This window comes from Akebia trifoliata, chromosome 4, assembly GCF_017979445.1.
Source record: "Akebia trifoliata isolate Shusen 1 chromosome 4, ASM1797944v1, whole genome shotgun sequence".
Taxonomy (NCBI): Eukaryota; Viridiplantae; Streptophyta; class Magnoliopsida; order Ranunculales; family Lardizabalaceae; genus Akebia; species Akebia trifoliata.
Window position 1 is genome coordinate 73,763 of NC_141378.1, and position 21,559 is coordinate 95,321.

Here is a 21,559-nt window from a genome sequence, read left to right on the forward strand (position 1 = left end):
GTAGAGATCATCCTCACCAAAAATCAGTCCATTCCGAAATTTCTAACCCCATGTTTACAAGTTAAAAAATCGTGGACCGTCCATTTTTTATAAATCACTTTTTATGGGGTTAGAAGTCTTGGATCCGTTTTGAGAACATGTGGCTTATTCACCCAAATTTTGCAGATCTTGTCAAAGATTGGTGGAGTGAGTGTCCAACGGTGGGGTACCCAAGTGTGGTTTTCAAGAACAAGCTCAAATATCTAAAAGAGAAATTGAAAGGGTGGATTAAGATGGAAGTGGGGAGGGTAGAATTGAGAAAGGGGGAGCTCCTCAAGGAAATTGATGTCCTAGATTCTAAGGAGGAAGTGGGGGAGCTTTAAATAGATGAAAGAGTGAAAAGAACTGAGCTTAAGTTAGAATTCCAAAGAGTGGCTTTGATGGAAGAGATAAGTTGGCGACAAAAATCTAGGATCAAGTGGTTTAAAGAGGGTGATAATAACACTAAGTTTTTCCATAAGGTGGCCAATTATCATAGAAAAAATAATCAAATTGCCAACTTGATGATCAATGGGATTATGGTGGAAGGGGAAGAAGGTATTAGAGAGGGTGTAGTGGATTATTACAAAGAGCTTTATAGGGAAAGAGAGGATAGGAGACCTCGTCCCGACAATCTCGACTTCAATATGTTAACTCATGAAGAAAGGGTGTGGTTGGAAAGGCAGATTGGGGAAGATGATGTGAGATTAGTTGTTGCTTCCATGGGTAGGAACAAAACACCGGGGCCAGATGGTTTTACAATGGAATTCTTCAAACATTGTTGGGAAATTATAGCCGAAGATTTCATGAAGGTGGTTTGGGAGTTACAGGAAAAAGATTGTTTGGATTATGCCCTTAATAGTACCTTTGTGGCTTTGATTCCAAAAAAATGGGGGCGGTTGACTTGAGTGATTTCAAGCCTATAAGTTTAGTGGGATCGGTGTACAAGATAATCTCCAAGGTGTTGGCAAACAGATTGAAAGAAGTTTTGAAGAAATTAATTGGCCTTGAACAAGGTGCATTCCTTAGGGGAAGATAAATCCTGGATGGTGTGTTAATGGCTAATGAATGTCTAGATTCTAGGATTAAAAATAAGAAGGTGGGACTAATAGGAAAAATCGATATGCAAAAGGCTTATGATCATGTGAGTTGGGATTTTTTGGAGTATATGTTGGGTAGGATGGGTTTTGGTTCTAAGTGGATTGGGTGGGTTATGAAGTGCGTAACTTCGATTTCTTTTTCTATCTTAATCAATGGTAGTCCGGCAGGGTATTTTAGGAATTCCAGGGGATTGAGACAGGGCGATCCATTATCCCCATTTTTATTTCTTATAGTGACAGAGGCCTTGGGAAAACTGTTCAAGAGGGGGGTTGAGATAGGGAGGTTATCTGGCTTTAGAGTGAACATTGAAGGCCCATTGATTTCGCACTTGCAATTCGCAGATGACACCATAGTGTTCTTAGATCCTTCTAGAGAACAAGTGAGAGCTCTTCGGATTTTATTATGTTGCTTTGAAGCAATTTCAGGTTTACATGTCAATCTACAGAAAAGCAAGTTGTTTGGGGTTGGTGAGGTGCCGAACCTTCCAGTTTTAGCAGCTACTTTGGGGTGCAGTAGTGATACACTCCCTTCTTCCTATTTAGGTTTACCTTTAGGGGCGCCGTATTGTAGTAAAAACATTTGGGAAGGAGTTATCGAGAAAATGAAAAAGAAATTGAGTACTTGGAAGACAAAATATCTCTCTAAAGGGGGTAAGGTTGCGTTGATTAAAAGTACTCTAACGAGTATGCCAATTTACTTCTTATCCCTATTTTCGTAGCCAAAATCGGTGGAAGTTAAGATTGAAAGACTCATGAAGAATTTTATGTGGAATGATAATAATGGTGGTAGAAAGTATCATTTGGTGAATTGGAAGATGGTGTGCACTCCAAAGAAGAATAGAGGCTTGGGGATTAGAGGGGTAAGACTAACTAATAAAGCTCTCCTGGGCAAGTGGCTTTGGAGATTCGGGGAAGAAAGAGACAACTTGTGGAGGAGGGTGGTTCAGGCTAAATATGGAGAGAAGAGGTTTGGTTGGTATAGTGATGAGGCTAGAGGAACTTACGGGTGTAGTGTGTGGAGAGGTATATCGAAGGGTGCTGATAAGTTTGATAAGGAGATTAGATTCAAGGTTGGGTTGGGGGACAAGGTTAGATTTTGGGAGGATCTTTGGTGCGGAACTTCATCTCTGTCTACTCAATTCCCATCATTGTACGCTTGTTCTTTGAAAAAAAAATAGCTCAGTAAGACAGTGTTTGATTCGGGACGGAAACACGGATTCTTGGGATCTGGGATTTAGGAGGAATTTTAATGATTGGGAATTGATGGAGGTTACATCTCTTCTAGATCTCCTTAATTCGATCCAATTCAGAGAGAACGAGCAAGACAGAAGGGAATGGTTCAAGGCTAAGGATAAGAAGTTCTCTGTCAAGTCCTTCTATTATTGCTTGCTTCCGTCGAGTGAGGTTTCTTTCTCTCCATCTATCATTTGGTCCGCTCTTGTTCCTTCTAAGGTGTCTTTCTTTTTATGGCTTGCCTCTTTGGGTAGAATCCTCACCTTAGATAATTTGATCTGTCGGGGGTGGATCACCCCAAATTTTTGCTATCTTTGTTCGAGGGACGGGGAGTCTGTCAACCACATTCTTATTCATTGTTCTTTCTCTCATGTTATTTGGATGTTCTTTTTATCTCGTTTCCAGGTGGATTGGGTTCTTCCTTTATCTTTTTTTACGCTTTTAGAGGGTTGGAGCTTAAATATCTTCTCTTCTAGAAAAATGCATCTTTGGGCTATCCTTCCTTTCGCCATTGCTTGGGGTCTTTGGAGAGAGCGTAACAACAGGGTGTTCCATAGCAAGGAGAGCTCGTCTCACACAGTGATTTTAGATATTTTGGGGTTTCTTTTCTTTTGGTCAAAGTTGAGTAAAGACTTTGAGGGAGTGTGCTTCCAAGATTTTGTATTTAATTGGGAAATCGTTTGTGACTCGTAGCACCCCGCTAGGCTTGTATTTTTTCTTTTCTTTCTTTCTTTCTTTCCTTATTGTTCTTTTTTGTCTTGTTGTTTGGGGGCTATCTCAGCCTCCTCTTCTCCTTTTCTTCATTAATAAAATTTATATTTATCAAAAAAAAAAGCTTAGGGTGTTGAACGGGACCCTATATTTGTTAGTGTTATTTCCATCATTTTTTTCAAATAAAATGAAATTAATGGACTTAAAGAAATTGAAATAACTCATGTGAGCTTTCCCACCTTCACCCATTATATAAAAAAGTTGTGTCTTAAAAAAAATCAAATGAAAACCTAATTAGTTAATGATAAACTCTTTTCTTAAATGGTAAAACTTTCAAATAAAGATGAAAAACTCTCTTTTCAATATAAAACTCATTGAATTAATGGATTAAGCATGGTCAGATGATAAGAAATCCTAGTTTATCATCTTCTTAAAGAAGATGAACTTAGAATTTTGGATTCAATTCAATGACAAAGATAATTCTATGTTTTTTTTTAAAAGGAAAATGTAATGAATGACATTTTCGTAAAAACACAACTAAAGTCCAAGGGCATACCTAACCTTACATGTCGTGGGGGTAATCTTAATTTTGCTTATTTCACAGGGGTCTTACTAAAATACCCTTATCCGCGTTCATTATATTGTACTTGTTAACTGTCATATATATATATATATAGGGAAATGTTCAACACCCTAAGCTTTACACTACACTTTAACAAACATGTTTTGTCCTACATGGGTTAAAAGTTTTGGAATGGGCTGATTTTTGGTGAGGATGATCTCTATGATTAGAAGATCATCCTCATCAAAAATCAGCCTATTTCGAAAATTTTAGCCCTATGTTTATAAGTTGAAAAATCATAGACCGTCCACTTTTTGTAAACCATTTTTGATGGGGTTAAAAGTTTTGAAATGGGCTGATTTTTGGTGAGGATGATCTCCTCACCATAAAGATCATCCTCACCAAAAATCAGCCTATTCCAAAACTTCTAACCCATGTAGGACAAAACACGTTTGTTGAAGTGTAGGGCAAAGCTTAGGGTGGGGAACGGGACCCATATATATATATAGGGTCGCGTTCCTGCGACCCTCATTACGACCCCCTTTGCGACACACCATTTTTGTCTTATATGGGCAAAAATGTTTGGAATTGGCTGATTTTTTGTGAGGATGATCTCTATGGTGAGGAGATCATCCTGGCAAAAATTCATCCCATTCCAAAACTTCTAGACCGTCCGATTTTTGTTAAAAATTACAGACCGTCCAATTTTTGTAAATCAATTTTGATGGGGTTAGAAGTTTTGGAATGGATGATTTTTTGCCAGGATGATCCCCTCATCACAGAGATCATCCTCACAAAAAATCAGCCCATTCCAAACATTTTTGCCCATATAAGACAAACGGTGAGTCGCAAAGGGGGTCGTAATGGGGGTCGTAATAACGCTGTCCATATATATATATATATATATATATATATGGGAGCGGTTCAGCAGCCCCATTATGGTGCCCCATTATGGTGCCCCACATGGTGCCATGCATTTTTCAAAACATGGGTTACAAGCTTTGGAATGAGCTGATTTTTTGTGAGGATGATCTCTATCATGAGGAGATCATCCTCACCAAAAATCAGTCTATTCCAAAACTTCTAACCCCATCAAAAGTGATTTACAAAAATTGGATGGTCCACGATTCTTCAACTTGTAAACTTGGGTTAAAAGTTTCAAAATGAGCTGATTTTTGGTGAGGATGATCTCTTCACCGTAGAGATCATCCTCACAAAAAATCAGCTTATTCCAAAACTTGTAACCCCATCAAAAGTAATTTACAAAAAATGCATGGCACCATGTGTGGCACCATAAGGGGCTGCTGAACCACTCCATATATATATATATATATCTGACATGAGAGTATGGGAGCCATGGCTCCTAAAATCACTGTAGATCATGTGCTTCATTTAGTAAAGTAGTTAACCAACTCCGATTTTTTACTATCACACACCAAATATTACTTATGACATAAATCGACCAATGAGGGTCAAAGAGGTGGAGATATCCAATCCTTTTTTTTCATCACCACCGAGCCCTTTTTCTTCTCCAATTTGAGGAAAGCATTTTTGCTCATCATGTAATTGGTCAATTCGAGATTCCTAAAAATACCTTCTTTGACTGTTTAGCAAAAAAAATCCTCTCTACTGAGAGAAGAAATTTCTATTATCACATGGAGTGCTCTATAACGAATCAAAAAGAAAAATGAAGAAAATAAAAAATTTATCAAATCAGTGTTTTAGTAGGAAGATGATTGTTAAGATGAGTTTTTTGCTATGTTCGTTTCATTTGAAGAGTAATCAAACGGATGGCTCAAAAAAAGACTTAGATTTAGGAAAAGAAAAAGACTAGGCATATTGGCAAAGCATACAGTCATGGTCTCAGTGGGCCTGAAAGAATTATAGAAAGAGTCGTGATGGAGTGACCTTAGTGGGGGACACCTTGACATAGTGGCGCATGCATGTCCGTGGATACATTTTATTCATATCTCAGAGAACGAGAACATGCATCTACAGGCATGCTCGTGCCACCATGTCAAGATTTTTCCCATGCGTCTCCACTGACGTCCACTACTGCATTAATCTTATAGAAAATGTTCGTAAAAATTGTTAGAACTGAGACGAAGTCATTCGACAGTCGCCTCCAGTTTCTGACATCTGAGTGTTGGAACAATCTCATAGAACATCCTCATGCAAACTCCCATTGTCAACCTTTTTTTAGTCATCTTTCTTTGAGTGCTGACCTTATAACCTATGTAATAATAACCATCAATTGTCCACTCCTCACAACTAACTATTCTTTCAAGATAAAATCTGTACAAAGAAATGCAAAGACGATTATTCTACAAGTTAGTTTAGTAAGACTGCCCCGGTATTTTTGATTTCCTACACTTTTGAGTTTGTTGATCCTCTTGTTCATTTTATTCTTCGAGACATAACCAACTCTTGCGATGTTGCACCAGCAAGCAAGTTAGTGGGTGGGTGGAGGGTTTTTTAACCCTATCAATGCTTACATAACTTACCAACTTGGCAAGCTAACACCTTCAGACGTTGCAGCAGATTGTTCCGATCCATGTGCACAGGAGCAATTCAACAATACAAGCCTGCATTGCAACTAGAACCACCCGCATTGACAGTTCGACCAGTTGGAACGAACACCAAATACATTTCCTGAGTTGAATGGACAAAACTGGACTAGCAGAGCTCCAGTTCATTGGTCTTCCCAGACCTGGGCAGGTCTTTCCGTGTTTTAGAACACTAGAACAGAGTATATATCTACAGGGCGTCAACTAAATTATTATCCTGTATGAATCACTAACTTTAAGGAAAGAAAACAAACTACAAATCAACGACAGCCTGATTAGACTTCATCAACTAAATTAGTTTTTAGCTTTACAAATGGCAAAAAGAAATGCTCATGTACATTTCTATTACAAATGACCGAACAAACAACTACCTTGTTATGCTACCCATTATCGTGAAGGAGAAACTGCCATCATCACAAAATGACCACCTTTGTTATATGCACAAAAACTAACTAGAAGGTTTTTCTTTTTCTTCCTAATTTGGGAATACCTGGCAAAGAACATCCGTTAGCAAGATCCCTGCTTCTTGGGTCTGACCTGTCTTCCAAACCTTGAAATCAGGATGGAAGTAATTATTCTTGTACCATATCTTAAGTGATGACATGGAGAAGGGGCCCTGTGTATCACCAAATGGATCCACGTAATGCCATATATCACTTTCTGGGTTATTAGGTAGACGGCTTTCGATTGCATCATCAGGACCTTCATCGTCTTCATCCTCAAGAATTATTATATCTGCCAAGAATGATATATCATTGTTTTTAGAGTGCAACATAGCCAATGCAAATACCAACTCTAAAGTAACCTCTGTCACTATCTACTGAAACCGAGTCAACTTCGACAAGTCGATACTTGGTTAGGTACTTAAAACCTTCGCTCTAATTAGCCTCTGTCAAGATTTATTATATTATGATTTTAAGTCAGTCCACACAAGTCCAAGATCTCATCTTGGATGAGGAAGGTACAAAAGGATTGCTAAATGATCTTTTCCAGTATCCAAGATGATACAGAAAAAAATATTCCTTATAGTAGTTTTCAAATGGAAGGGGAACATAGCCCACAGGGCACATTCAATGGGAATAAAAGCCTTTGGCTTGCAGTCCATGATGTGAGTATCAGGCTTGGATTCTAGTGTACTACGGTGATTGCATACCACCAAAGCAATAGCACCATCATCTTTTCCCAAATGAAAATGATGACTGTGGACTTAATGGGTATCAATACAAGTATTCAGGAATATCTGCCAACCAGGAAGTAAGCTTGAGGTTTTATTGACTCCATCGCATCCTGAAACTGCAAAGGCAGATCCAATTCCTGTAGAATCAAAGGAAAACAAATCAAGATTTCTTTAAAAAATTTAAAACTAGAACCTAAATCATAATAAAGGAAAGACTAAATATTTTAACCATCTGCTTCTGCTTCAGCAGCTTTTTCATCAGCTGCATCTCCATTCCAATCTTCCTTCCCAGCTAAATCTAATGTAACTTCAGAAGCAGCATTCACATTGATAGTCTGTTCAATTCCTGGAAAATTAGATAAAATACATTCATGAGTTAAAACAAATAATGGGGAAAAAGAAGACATTTTTTTTGCTAGGCCAGCAAGGTGGCTAGTTATCAATGTGAAAGTGGGTTCAATGGGGTTTGAACCCATAGCTAAGTTGGCACCTTCCAAGAGAGAGAGAGAGAGAGAGAGAGAGAATTTAGGTCCAATATACTAGAATTCTTGGTTATGAAATTACTTAAATTCCCCAAATATTCGTTTCTTACTGGAAATGTCCTTGGTCCTGCATTTGCTGGATTCTCAGTGCAATTAAGAGAGAAATAGCTTTAATATGAGTGATTAGTTTATCAAATGGCTCACACATCATGGAAGCAGAGAAAGAACTTCATACTATGGGCCAAAAGTTACTTGTCTGATTTGCAGATTGCTCTACCTTAGTCGTGCTGTCAGGTGTGTTTGGAATTTTTTTTTTTTTTTCCTCATAATCACCTAATCTAAAGTATCAAACTATCAACAGAACATCAAAGATTACTATTGATTCACCCAAACCATGGAGTTTGTGAAGGATTTTTTTTAAAAGCTTTGAACGTCAAAACCTCCTAAAGTTAGACGTCATCCAACTACCCATCTATACTAGGATATGATCTTAGGTCATTGAGCATTAGGAATGAGACCCTATATTTGTCTCAGATGCCAATACATGTGTTAGTTTCTGAGTTGTATAGTACCATTTGAGAAGCTGATAATATTCATGATTCAAAATTATGGGAGAGTGTCCTAAAAATTTTCTTCTGATTTTCCAAGTGAAGTACACTATAATTATCAATTTTATAACATTTTCCTTTGGTATGGAACTTATTGAAAAGTTAATTAAATATCAAAGTCATGAAACCAACCCAAAGGTCGATTATGGCTTGAAATATTATGATAGGGAAGATTCAATTCCTAAAACTCAAAGAATGTACAAGAGAATTCACTTCCTCGGAGACATTTGGAATCTAGACATCCCTACGAATCTCCAACCCTCCTGAAGGAAAATGGTTTATGTGTGTGTGTGCATACCTGTATGAACCTACATACAATTTTTTTTTTTTTTTTTTATAGTTCAGTCATAATTATGTAAATAAGGCACAGCTGGTTTCGAACTTCACTTTCTCTCTTCTCAGATTTCTGATGGTATACAGCATCATCTCCTGCTATATCAATAGAATAATATTGGTTCAGAAACCCCAGACCTCATGTTATGGGACTACACAACAAAAAATAACATGAACAAAACTTAGTTGTTGGCAAACCTGCCACATCTGTTCCTCTAACATTGAGATTGAATGAGGTCCCGCTCCCAGCTAAATCGTCAAGAGTTTCTGAATTCCTTGTAGGAATTGATCTCGAAGAATTATAATTTCCAAGGTTTTCATCAGTAGACAACTCCAGAGAGGTAATTTCGAGCTCTATTTCATCGGCAGTTGCTTCTGGAATTTCTCGTAACAACCTAAGCTGTTCAGATGGGGTTTGAAGCACCTGCCTTTTTTCCAGGTATTCACAAAGTGTAGAACCCCAAACAAAGTCAAGGATCACATAAATTTTCTACCAATGAATAATCTCTGTTAGTGCCCCACCATTGACAAGGGATCCACACCTTTCTATGCAGAAACCAGTGTTAAGTGCTCACTGATCAGGATCACCACCCACTTAATAACCACATCTTGGACAGCAAATTGTCCAACAAGACTCAATTTGATGATACTAACCATCTAATTAATGAACTTTTGCATGTATATTTGCTGACCATCCCAAAGAGTATGATTGTTGGCTCGATGCAACTAATGATTAGTAGTTCATCCCAGAAGGCACCATCAATTGGATGGTATGGACTCATTTATGTGTCAAAAAATTATGGATAAATAGGTAAAGGGTGAGAACAAAGTGAGCAGCACCAGGCAGTTTTATTTTCTATTTTCTCCAGGTATTATGACTCAATATTAGGATATAGGAACTTGAGGACTTGGCACCATGACATAAACTCTCATTTAGATTATTGTATTGGAAGAAGATGTATTACTATTTATATGCCGTTTCAAAAGAGCAAAAAAAAAAAAATTAAAAAGATTAATAACATTATAAGTGTGTCACATGTCAAACATTTTTTTAAGAAAAAGAAAGGATTTGCAAGTTGATCAAGGCCTGTGGTCTTCTTAAAGACTAAGGTTCTGTCCTAGAGGACGATGGTTAACTACCATCATACAGACAATAAACATTTAAACAGTCTTATTAGAGCATCTATAGGCTCTGACCATATCTTACCAATGTTACCAGGCCCATAATAACTCCCCAGGGTGCCCATGTTGAAGTAACACAACATGGGCACGGGTAAGGGAAATGTCTCAAACATGGAGCAGGCTGCCTAAATTTGTTATATAAAATAATGGTGAAAATGATAAATAATACTCTAAAAGAGAGTCAGAAAACATTAAAATAATTAGAGTATCAAAAGATAATGTATGCATTAACTACATAACAAAGTCACAATGCCCTAAAGATGCTGATTATGCAAGTCTGACACTTGTCCCCAAGCACATACCTGGGCAACGTATAATCTTACTAGTCCATGCAGTACATAAAGGAAATCTATCAGGAAAGGATATTCTCTTCGCCATCCCTTCTCATTTGCTCGATCAATAAGGTTTTGCAACAAGGTAAGCTCTCTCTCGATCCACTGAGAACAATTTGTTCATGTAAAGGTTATAAACAGAATTGGGTCACATTGGGCACATGCAGGGGAGAACTATTATTTCATGCATCTCACCTAGGAGATCTATTAGCTCAAAAAATAACCTCATCAAAGGATCATAACCCATTCAATCTTGTCAGTGATTCAAGAAAAACAAGATGATAAAATCAGATGGCCACAATCACTTATAAAATTAGCCTAGTTGGGCCAGGAGGCACCAAAAGGTGTTATGACCCACTGCATGCTCACAACCTGACGTGGAGTAGAAGAAAATGAATTACTCGTTATGATGTTAACTTTCATCAAGAACCAGGGATTATTACATGTTTCATTATATTCTCGTGCAGACTTCTGGCCTTCTGTTCAAGCTCCACCTGTCAAAGAGCATATTCCAAATAAGGAGGCAACATTGATTGTTTAGCCTATGAAATCTCAACAAGAAACACACAAAAATTGACTTATCATAAAGACTTTGTAAACGCAGAAAATTTGATGGGGTAATTGACTGAGTCTCGAGTTAAACCTGATAAATCCACTAGTCTAAGTACCATTGCAAGCTTTTATACCCTGTTAAAGAGTATTCCAACAATCTATAGTTGTCTAAAACATCTTCCACTTTGATATGCTATATGTTCTATTGACCACCAAAACCTCTTCGGGTACCAGTGTCCCATAGCACATGGAGATGTTTACAGGATCCATGTGGGATTCACACTCCAAGTGAAAAGATTAATCCTATTTATTTTGATTGGCTTCTCTACTCCATCCAGACTGCTAAGAGGATGCTTGCCTACTTACTGCCACAACCATGGAAAATAATAACAATGACAAAGATTCATGTTAAAAGATTTGAAAAATATGTTCCTTTAAGTACCAACATGATGCTACCCTCTTCCGTTATATGGGCTTGGACCCAGCAGTGCAAGGCTAAAACAACAAATATCAGTTCCGTGGAAAACTGATTGTTTTACAAATTATAATCACTAAAGGAGACAGTGCCAAACCAAAAAACATCAGTGATCACACCAATTTATCATAGCTTTACAAAATACATACGCATTTCCAGGAATATCTTAGTAAAAAAAATTCAGATAAGAAAACTTACTATTGTAGGCCTTTTAAGCAGGCCATCTTTCACTCTCCGGCCCAAATCCTCGCATTCTTCCTATCACCAAGACAACCAATAAGTTAACAATGTTTTGTGTGAATGAAAAGGTACAGATGTATGGAATTATATTTGTACACATTTATTTGTAGTACTATGGCAATAGAGTGTGCTGGTCCGTCATTTTGATTAATAATTACCCGATACAACTGAGCTTTTGATGTTTTATGTAAGAAGGAAACACGGTTCCATTCAAGGTTTAAAATCTTGTCCCAAGGCAATATCTTGTCCAGGAGAAAAGCTGAGACTATCTCGACCAAGAAAATCCAAAACAATTGTCTTGGGGTCAATGTTTTAATTCTGGTCTCAGCTGAAACCAGAATATCTTGGCCAAAAAATTCCAAGGTAAGGAGCTCTTAACCATGATTCCACTAACTCAACAATATTGACGAGTATGTTCTTTGGGTCCACAAAATTGTTTCTTTCTTGTTTTTTGATGTGGATGTATACAAATTAGCTTTTTGTCAAGTCCTCTTCAATCTCAAGATTTTATTTTCAGGAAATGAAATTTATATTCTTTGTAGACCCAAAAGAAGTTGTTTTGCCTTATTTCAGATTTTAGAAGTTCCAAATTGGTGGGCACGTAGCCCTCTATCATCCATGCTATAAACAGGGAAGTAACTTTGCTGTTTGCGAATAGATTAACCTGGTTGTGTGCACTCCAAAATCCCCAAATATCTCATACATTTTTAATCTATGGATACATTTCCAGATATTTTGCAAAGGTACAAAATCCAATAAACTCCCGTTTGGAGAATTTAATGGTTAAGAGAATATTGCAAAAAGTCAGACAGCTTGCAGGAGATTTTTTCTGTTTCCCCCAAAACAAGCAATCCATGAAGCTGCCAGCTTGCTAAGTTGGTTAACATCTGTGAGTATTGATACCACGACCTGGGTTCAAAACCCATCTTCACCAACAAATTATTAACAATTAACTCACTAGCTTATCTCACCCCCCCTCCCCCCGCCCCCCAACAACACACCAAAAAAAAAAAAAATATATAGTGAAATATTCACAAGATTTTGGTAACTCTCAAAGTTTTAGGATTCGCCTCATAAACCTGTTCTCAACTTCCATGTCTGAGTCAACAGGGCTTCAGCAATTCCAAACAGACCTTTAGAAGAATATGGACACAAAACCCAGAGTCTGGCAAAACTAAGTCAACTCGACTGAATTCTGAATAGATTGGGAAGCTTTTGCAATTATGAATTAACTGATAAATATGTAAGGGTTGACTGTCAAATGCACTAATTACCTCAGAGAAGTCATCATCGGACAACATATAAATGTGAACATCTTTCTTCAAATTGGAAATCTGCAGGGTAACCATTGTCCCTGAGGCCTTCTTTATCCCTGAGAGATACCAGATAATAATATATATCAACATGAGCTAATCACCTGACACGAAAAGGCAATATGTATGTATAATCAGAAAACATATAAATGTGAACACCTTTCTTCAAATGATGAGCTAATCACTTTATCCCTGAGAGATACGAGATAATAATATATATCAACATGAGCCAATCATCTGACACAAAAAGGCAATATGCATGTATGTATGGGTCAGGTTCCGGTAACTCATGAAGAATGGCTCATGGAAAAAACACATGATCCATTGATCCAAACCATTTAAACACAAAATCCAACAGTTGAAATTCATCCTCAAGATAAGTATCTCCGAGATGTGTTTGGTCAGGATACATATAAATCCCAACCATTGGATTTCATGTTTACATGGTCGGGATCATTTGTTTTCTCATGAGTCACGGGAACCAAACCACATATATATGGTTTTATATCATATATTGAATGTGAAAGTCAAGAATAGCATAGCCATACATGTGGAACATCTTGACTGGGTAGGGCTCATCATTCAAAGGGTTCCACTTATGATATCCATGCCAAAAGTCAACCTATCAAACTTCCTAGGTGCAAGGATACACAGGTATGGGTAGAAATGTTGGACCTCCACAAGGGCATTCCTAACCTTGGCATTAATGAATCTCAAATATTCAAACAAAATGGAATGTGGCTTCACTGGCATATCACTTGGATGCATGAAGCTGGAGTAGATGTGGGTAGTGGTAGCTAGTACACAAGTGTTTCAAAGAAGAACTAGACTTTTATAACATATGGGAAGCACCCATACTATATATAAAGAGAACCAAATTATTGTGAGGCTATATATTATTTTTTGCATTAACAGTGTCAGAAACCTTTTACCAAATTTGAATATAGATATTTCAGGGTTTTACACATATATACCATGATTAAAAGTAGAACAACCATATATGATTAGTCAACATGGAAAATACTCTAGTATCAAAAAAGAATACATGGATGTCACATTTCAATCATTCAAATTGCATCCTTTCAACACAAATAGAGTCAAACTTTGAAGTAGAAAGCACAGAGATTCATCTTGTGTAAGAGTTTTCTGCAACTAAGGTAGAGTGGTAATGGGATACAAATGGGAATATAATGGGATCTATCACATATCTAGTTGGGGGAAAATACCCAAGTTCAGTGTCATATTTCAACATTAAAGTTTCTACTGAAAATGTTGCACCCATAACCTATGTATTCATGTTATTTGCAATTTAGTGGGAAAAAATTTCTTCACAGCCGAATCCATTCAGTGTTAGAATATGACATGTCAACAGGAATTCATTCACTTAGAAGAAACTGTACGGTGAGTGCCACTGAATGTGGCTCCTACTCCTTGAATGATTGTGCTGTGTTTGGTGGCTTTTACAGCCTGTGGGACTTAGAATAGCTTGGCCCAATAGGAGAAAAAGAAAAGAGCAAATTTTTTCTTGATCATGAAAGAGAGCAACTAAAATTATCAATGCAATATATATACTTATTTATTACAGAGACTACCTGTAACCTGAACGAGCTGGTGTGAATTTCTCTGGAAGTAGTCATTTGGATCAGATTTGACCCTCACGAAGCTTCCCATCACTTTTTCATCAAAGGTTTCAGGATTCATCAGGAGATCCTCAACTACACTCCTTTTCAAATAAACCAGCTTGATGTTGTTAGTGGTAACAGAAGCAAAACAACTTCGGGGGGGAGCTTCCAAAATCTTTGCCTTTTTGTGAGTTCTACAGTCTGAGCTCTTCCTTCCCTGTCTTGTGCAACTCTTTGAGATGCCATCCTCATTTTCCCCTGAATCATAGCTCAAGTCATCGTCCTCTGATTCTTCCTGATTCTCAGCAAAGTGTGATTCCAGCAAGTCATAAATTCTGTTTTGGTTCACTGACTTCCTCCCAAAAACAGACTGGAGCATTGCATCACATAGAACCTTCTTCTTTCTTTTTGCATCAATGAGCTTGTTCTCGTTGATGTATACCTTGATGATATCATTCACCTCATACTGGGAAACTGGTTTGCTTGTATCCTTGCCAATGGATGCAAGAAATTCTACGAGTGTCCGTGATCCCCACCCAATAAATTCCCTTTTCTTTGGTTTGAATTTTCTTTTGAGTACCTTCATCGACAACAAATCTGGCTCCTTGGATACCTTCGTTAATGGATATGGGCAAACTTTCATTTTATTGTCCATATCATCACCAAAATCAGAGACTAAAATTTCATTTTCTTCTTCACACTCAACGAATGTATCCAAATCAGACCATTCTTATGCTTCTCGGCCTTCGAAAGTACATCTACAAAATGGAGATCCTTCCAAGTTAAGACATTTTTCTTTTATTATCACCCAATGATCCTAAAACAGAAACTCACATGGGCTTCTGCCCTTGAATTCTACCTTGCTCTCCCAAAGACAGAAATAAGAACAACCCAGAAATAGAAAATGAGCAAAGATAAGCAGGCATAGAGGCCACCCATGTGCCCATAAATATAGAAAAACAATAAAAGGAAAAAAAATTCCAGCTCCTTTTAGGTTCCAACACAAATTCCAATCAGCATATCGAACTGCTTTGCGGACTACAGACCAATAAAAAACATATTCCATCCATAAAGTACGAATTAGCCATCAAAGTTAGAGAGAGAAACAGTAACCACTGTCAGTGAAGCCTTCCCAACAACAAAGTACATGCATAGCTTTGTTTCATAGTATTTTTTTTCCTTCACACCTGCTTTCATATTCTATTATACAAGGAAAGCCCAATTCAACGATTTTATGTATTTGGTAAAGGCAGAGTTTGCCTACAATAGGAGACATTACTTTTCTTAATGCCAAAAAGATTGTGATGAGTGGAATGCTTTGGATTCCAATGACATTGATATACAACAGAAGATCCCATGGGTGAGACATACCAAAAAGTATAGAATTGTTTACATAGTAGTGAGTGGCTTATTACAAGCCCAGTGATACCCATTTTCCAGGAGCGTTGAATCCTTTCCCACACATTAATGAAGAAGCAAGAAAGAGTTATGCTTCACTTGAGATGAGAAATACATTATAGGGCATTGTTGCTGCCTATGGGGATCAATTAGCTATCCTCAAAGGCCTTGAGGAGGACGAAAACAGGATCAACATCCAAGTAGAATACCTCAATCCTCGGGAGAAGAGTTGAGTTGTCAATTCTTAATCAAGTGATGCCTGCTTGTTTGCACCGCAAACACAAAATTTTGTATTTACAAAGTTTTACAATCACCGAATTTTACACTATTTTACGATTGGGAGTGTTTGGCTGTGTTCGATGCAAAATTTTATGTTTGCTTGGTTATTCCACAAATGCAAAAAGAATAAAATTTTGTTTCTTTGAAAAAACCCATTTTTTTCTTAAAATCTTGTACATAGTTGAAAGAACAAAAGAAAGAAAAATAAAATCAAATTGACATTAGGCTCCATATCATTTTTAAACAAATTCAAAGACTACAATCCAAGCATTTCAATATGGGATTGACATTTGGAAAAAGATTACAATTTTAACCGTTCAACTCATGAATTACTGAAGATTCACACCCAAAATCAGAACACTTTTTCCATCTTAAATCCCTTGAGAAAAGTGAGAATCACAACCTCTAAAACCCCAAAAAAAAATATGTATATATTATTTTATTTTATTTTAAATCATTATACCACACAGAACTACCATAATATACAATTCAGTCCACAACTAAAACTAATTAACAAATATTTGTGATCAAAATAAAACTCAAACCCCTATGAAATAATCAAACATAAATGATTCAACAAATTCACCAAATTTAAAAGTGTTCTAACCAATTTTAAATATTAACAAATTTATCCTATTTCAGTGAAAAACTTACACCCTAATTTTTCAATTCATGAAAAAACATAACTGAAATTCACAAACTTCTTAACAAAATTTTCATCTCTGATCTTCATTCCTCCTAACCAAAACCTCCAAACCATAACAAAAACCAATTTTTTCTTTTTCTTTTTCTTTTATTTTTGCGAAGACTCAGTTTATCCAGATGACTTCATTTTCACTTTCACATTCCTTCTTGCCACTTGTTCTAAAGTCCATGCCTAGATGGTAAAATACCCCATTTCGTTTGTAACCCATTCGTGGAACTCATTAATGGATTTCTACGTGAAAGTTTTGGAGAAATGGGATAAGTGGATTTTTCTTGAACGAAGCAACAAATTAACTGAAACAAGAAAGGAATCCCTCCCTATAAGTCCAGCATTTCTTCTTTGCAAAATGAGAGAGAGAGAGAGAGGAGAAGGCAAAGCAAAAAAAAAAAAAAACCGTAAAGTTTAATGGAGGTATTTGCTCCACAAAACTTAACGGTGTTTTATGTGTTTTCTCTGTGAAGTTTTGTGTTTACTGTAGGACTCACAAAATAGTTTACACCCAAGCAATACACTCCTAGCGACATAAATATTTCCATTTGTGTGTGTTTACAGTGCAAACAAGTAAGTGCTTATATTCAGCGATTAGAATTTGATTGGAACAGGGGTATTCGAGTTCTATTATAATTCTTAGTGTTAATCTTATAAATGGATGGGTTAAGTCAAAGATTGGCATGTTTGATGATTAATGAAATTGGATCAAAGTAATTTGGATAACAGATCTTCTTGAATCAATCATATCCTTCCCTTAATCCCCTTTTTTATTTTTTTTTTTACTTTCATTAATATGCTCCCAATTAACATGGAAAATAGATGATGTCTTATCACAACCAAACAAAAAATGCCTAAAGCACGTACATGATCGGAGAAAAGGTAAGTATAGTAATGAGAACAACAATTGTGTCTCGTCATTCATCTTCAACTACTACTTTGATATTGGTAAATAATGATATTGAAAACATTTAAATGGTCAAATATCTAAGCACATTAGCCCATTTCAGATAAAAACAACTTTCAGTTACAAGAAAACCTGATTCATCAACGACTTTGAACAGAATAAAACAAAAATAAAAACAAAAAATCAATTTTATCCACAAACCCATGGCCATCTTCACTTTGACAATGTTGAACAAAACTTCATCGCAAAAAACAGAAACATTTCAGTCAAGTACCTCCCTTGCATATCCTTAACGGGTTTTGACTTCACTTGCAATAGTTTAAGCTGCCTTGTTGAATTAGTAATCAATTATAAAAGTTTACAACTCAAACATTTCTTCCACTAAAAAACAATTACCCAACAATTTATCCCTGATTCTTTAATAATCAATCTAACAAACACCTTGCGTACCAACGTTTCTAAATCTCAAACACACACTTGTTGTGGCTAAGCAAACCGCCATATTTCCCAAACGAAAATCAAGCATTAAAATTAGGTATATCCATTCAAACTCTAAAGAAAATTTGAAGGTCTTATGTGAATTAAAGGAAAAACGACCACAAACCCAAGAGATAGAATGTGAACAACCCCCAAAAGGATTATATCCAAAGACAAATTAGAAAGAGAAGGTTATTTTCTCAGGAAAGAAATGTGTTCAAAGAGACTTACTTACATACATAAAATCCACCAAAGCTCCAAGTTCACAATTTTACGAATCCATACTCCATGCTTCCAGCCTCAACCGCTATCTATGGTAAACCCTAATTTTTGTGGGGATTTTACATCAAAAGCTTTACTATTACTATTGGTTCAGAGAAAAGGTAGTAGTACTATACTCTATTGTTATTGTTGATGCAAATCCTCATTAATTATAACTACAAACAAAGTGGTATTGTACCATAAGGGTTTGTTTATAATTTAAAGTATTAAGTAAAGTGTTTTTAAAAATTATATAATGAAAAAGATAATTTTGTAATTTTAAAAATTAACAAACAAATTGTAGAATCGTGGGATTGTAGTTTTCATGATTTTTAAACCAAATGACCCTAATTATATTGAGTCCGACTAGCTTTACTAATTTAAGTAAGATTTCAACTTTTACTAAGGGTCATTGAACTCACCTTGTGACATCTAAAAACATGATCCGATGCTAGGGTGGTAGAGGGCAAAGTTCTATGAATTTAAAATATATATATATATATATATATATATATATATATATATATATATATATATATATATATATATATATATATATATATATATATATATTCATATATATTCAAATAATATCATTTTTTATCGTTAAATTTTAATTTTAAATTTGAGAGTACCATGAATCGATAGTCATCAATTTTCAAAATCTTAGTTTTTGAATATTTTTTATCTAAGTTTTCCCATAAAATCTAGATTGATGTGGTGTTGGCTTGCCAATGTGGTAATCCATTTGAGCTCATGGACCCTTAGTAGGAATTAAAATCATACTAAATTAGTAAGGAAAGTGTTTTTCAATTATGTTAAGTAATTATTTAATTGTAGAGAAAACATTTACTAGACAACTCATTTGTCCTACAAATGACGTTGGAACAAATCTTTTTCCACTATTTGAGAGCATTATGAAAATTACACTAAAAATCTCTTTGTACTATTTCATTTTGAATTAGGTCATATAGAGTTTTATTTAATATAAGTGTAACTTTGACTAGCTTGGTAAGATTTCGAAACTTACTAAGGATCATTGACATCGCCTTGAAGCATCCAAAAATATGATCCAATGCCATGGGGGTGTAGATGACAACATTCTACGAACTTAAAAAATTAAATTAAACTTTGACAATAAATTTTTTTATTGTTAATATATAATTTTTAAATTTGCTGAGTTCAATAGAGTTCAATAGCCTTCTATTTACAAAACAGTGGAGGGTTATAAAAAAAAAAATTAGGTTCTGAATTTTTCCATCAAATCTAGAGGATTGAGATGTTCAATTGACAATTTGATAATCCATATGAACTCGATCACGTCTATAAGATTTGAAATTTTATTAAGGAAAGTGTTTCTCTTTCCATTTTCTTCAATTAAAATAAAAATAGCTGGCATGTGCAAACACACATGTACCAAAAACACTTATTCGTAAGTTTAAAATTGATTAAAAAGAGTACTTTTTAATTTTGGAAACTACATAATTTCCCACCATGTTACCTTGGAAAAATAACAGGAAAAAAAAATAGAAGAGGAAGAGGGAGAAAGGGAAGAAGAAGATAATGAGGAGGGGGGAAACGAAGATAAGGGGTTCAGATGGTAAGGGTGGAGATTGTAAAACAAGGATGGAGAACGGAGGGTAGAAATGAAATAAAAAGAAAAATGGAGAACATGGTGGTGACGACGACAAAGGTGAGGGAAGAAGAAGAAGAGGATATAGAGAGAGAGGAAAAGGAGGAGGAAGTGGCCAATGACGGAAATTGTGACGACAACGATGATAAAATTGAGTGTGATGGTGACTATGGTAATGGTGGGGAAGAAAAAGAGATGATTTAAGATTCTAAATTGGGAATTAGAAATATGGGTGAATTTTATTTTCTCACCTATACAGGTAGGAAAGGGAAATCCAACTTTTGTTAAATTTTTTGATGTAGATAAAAAATCATTTTTCACGAAAAATAATAATCAAATATATGGAAAATGATTTTTCATGTGCAATCAAACATACCCTCATGGAAGTGTTAACTTGTACCCCAAGCATACAAGTTAAGATGTATTAAATACACCTCCAAAATATATTTTACTAACTAAAATTATCTATAAAAAAAATTACTACAAAAAATACCCTTATATGCTTAGTTGCAAGTTGTTTTAAATGCACATTACATTTCATTAAATAACATTGACAGTTGTGTTGGAGTGACATTAAAATTTATGTCGATTCACACATGGTTGAAGTGGAGGTGCCCACATAACCATAGATATTTTTCACTCGTATCTTGATGAAAAGCATCTATGGTTCATACATCTACGTTAATAATGTGTGAATCAATGTAAATTTTAATGTCACTTCAGTAATTTTTCCTTTCTATAAAAAAATGAACCTCAAACAACGTAAAAGCAATTAATAAATTAATTTTACATGTTAATTTTTTTTTTTTTTTCTATTGTAATGGTTAAATGGTAATATTACATTAAATATATATCTTGAAAATTGCAATATTTTCAAAATCGTAATATTACATTACACTAAAATTAATTTTAAAAAGGAATAATTCAAATAAGATATTCAATGAATTAATAATAAAAAAATAAGGAAGAAGCACCATTTTTCACTCACCCTCTCCCATAAAGTAAAAATAAATAAATAAAAGTAAAAAAGTTGCTCAATACATGATATTTGATTGAGAGAAGTAGCATTAAAAGATTAGGCTTTATCACAAACACTTTGCAACTGTGTCGGATCCCAAATGGATCCAGGGATTATCTCATTTGCACCTTTGTACAAGTATAATTCCACTTCACATGATCCATACCCATTTTAACATGTGAAGATGGATTTGAGAATGAGATAATGGGTGTTAAATGGCGTCAGTGATGAATATTTGAATTGTATTAGGATCCGAATTCTAAACAACGTTGACATTTTGGCAGTCTTTAAAATCCTTATCCAAATGCTGAGAGGATATGGATACAGGCCTATCCGAACCTTGTTGGAAGGTGTGACGATCAAACTAACAGACATTGTGATTTGT

General features: G+C 35.6%; 1 protein-coding gene across 9 annotated transcripts; it reads right to left on the reverse strand.

Moving 5' to 3' along the window:
- Window positions 1–6,445: 6,445 nt before the first annotated feature.
- Window positions 6,446–18,688, reverse strand: LOC147402660 (SWIB/MDM2 and Plus-3 and GYF domain-containing protein). Of its 9 annotated transcripts, none has more exons than XM_086437976.1 (11): window positions 18,502–18,687; window positions 14,478–15,265; window positions 12,847–12,944; window positions 11,531–11,590; window positions 10,749–10,799; window positions 10,339–10,410; window positions 8,990–9,242; window positions 8,840–8,890; window positions 7,598–7,714; window positions 7,440–7,505; window positions 6,446–6,926 (listed from the first exon to the last, which is right to left on the reverse strand). In XM_086437976.1, the coding sequence occupies exons 2-11, from the start codon at window positions 15,160–15,162 to the stop codon at window positions 6,667–6,669; spliced, it is 1,713 nt and encodes a 570-aa protein (XP_086294102.1). In that variant the 5' UTR covers window positions 15,163–15,265; window positions 18,502–18,687; the 3' UTR covers window positions 6,446–6,666. The 9 variants fall into 9 exon arrangements, with proteins under 9 accessions (XP_086294102.1, XP_086294101.1, XP_086294105.1 ...); XM_086437975.1 differs by having other exon boundaries at window positions 18,498–18,687; XM_086437979.1 differs by having other exon boundaries at window positions 8,846–8,887; window positions 18,494–18,687.
- Between the last annotated feature and the right edge of the window lie 2,871 nt (window positions 18,689–21,559).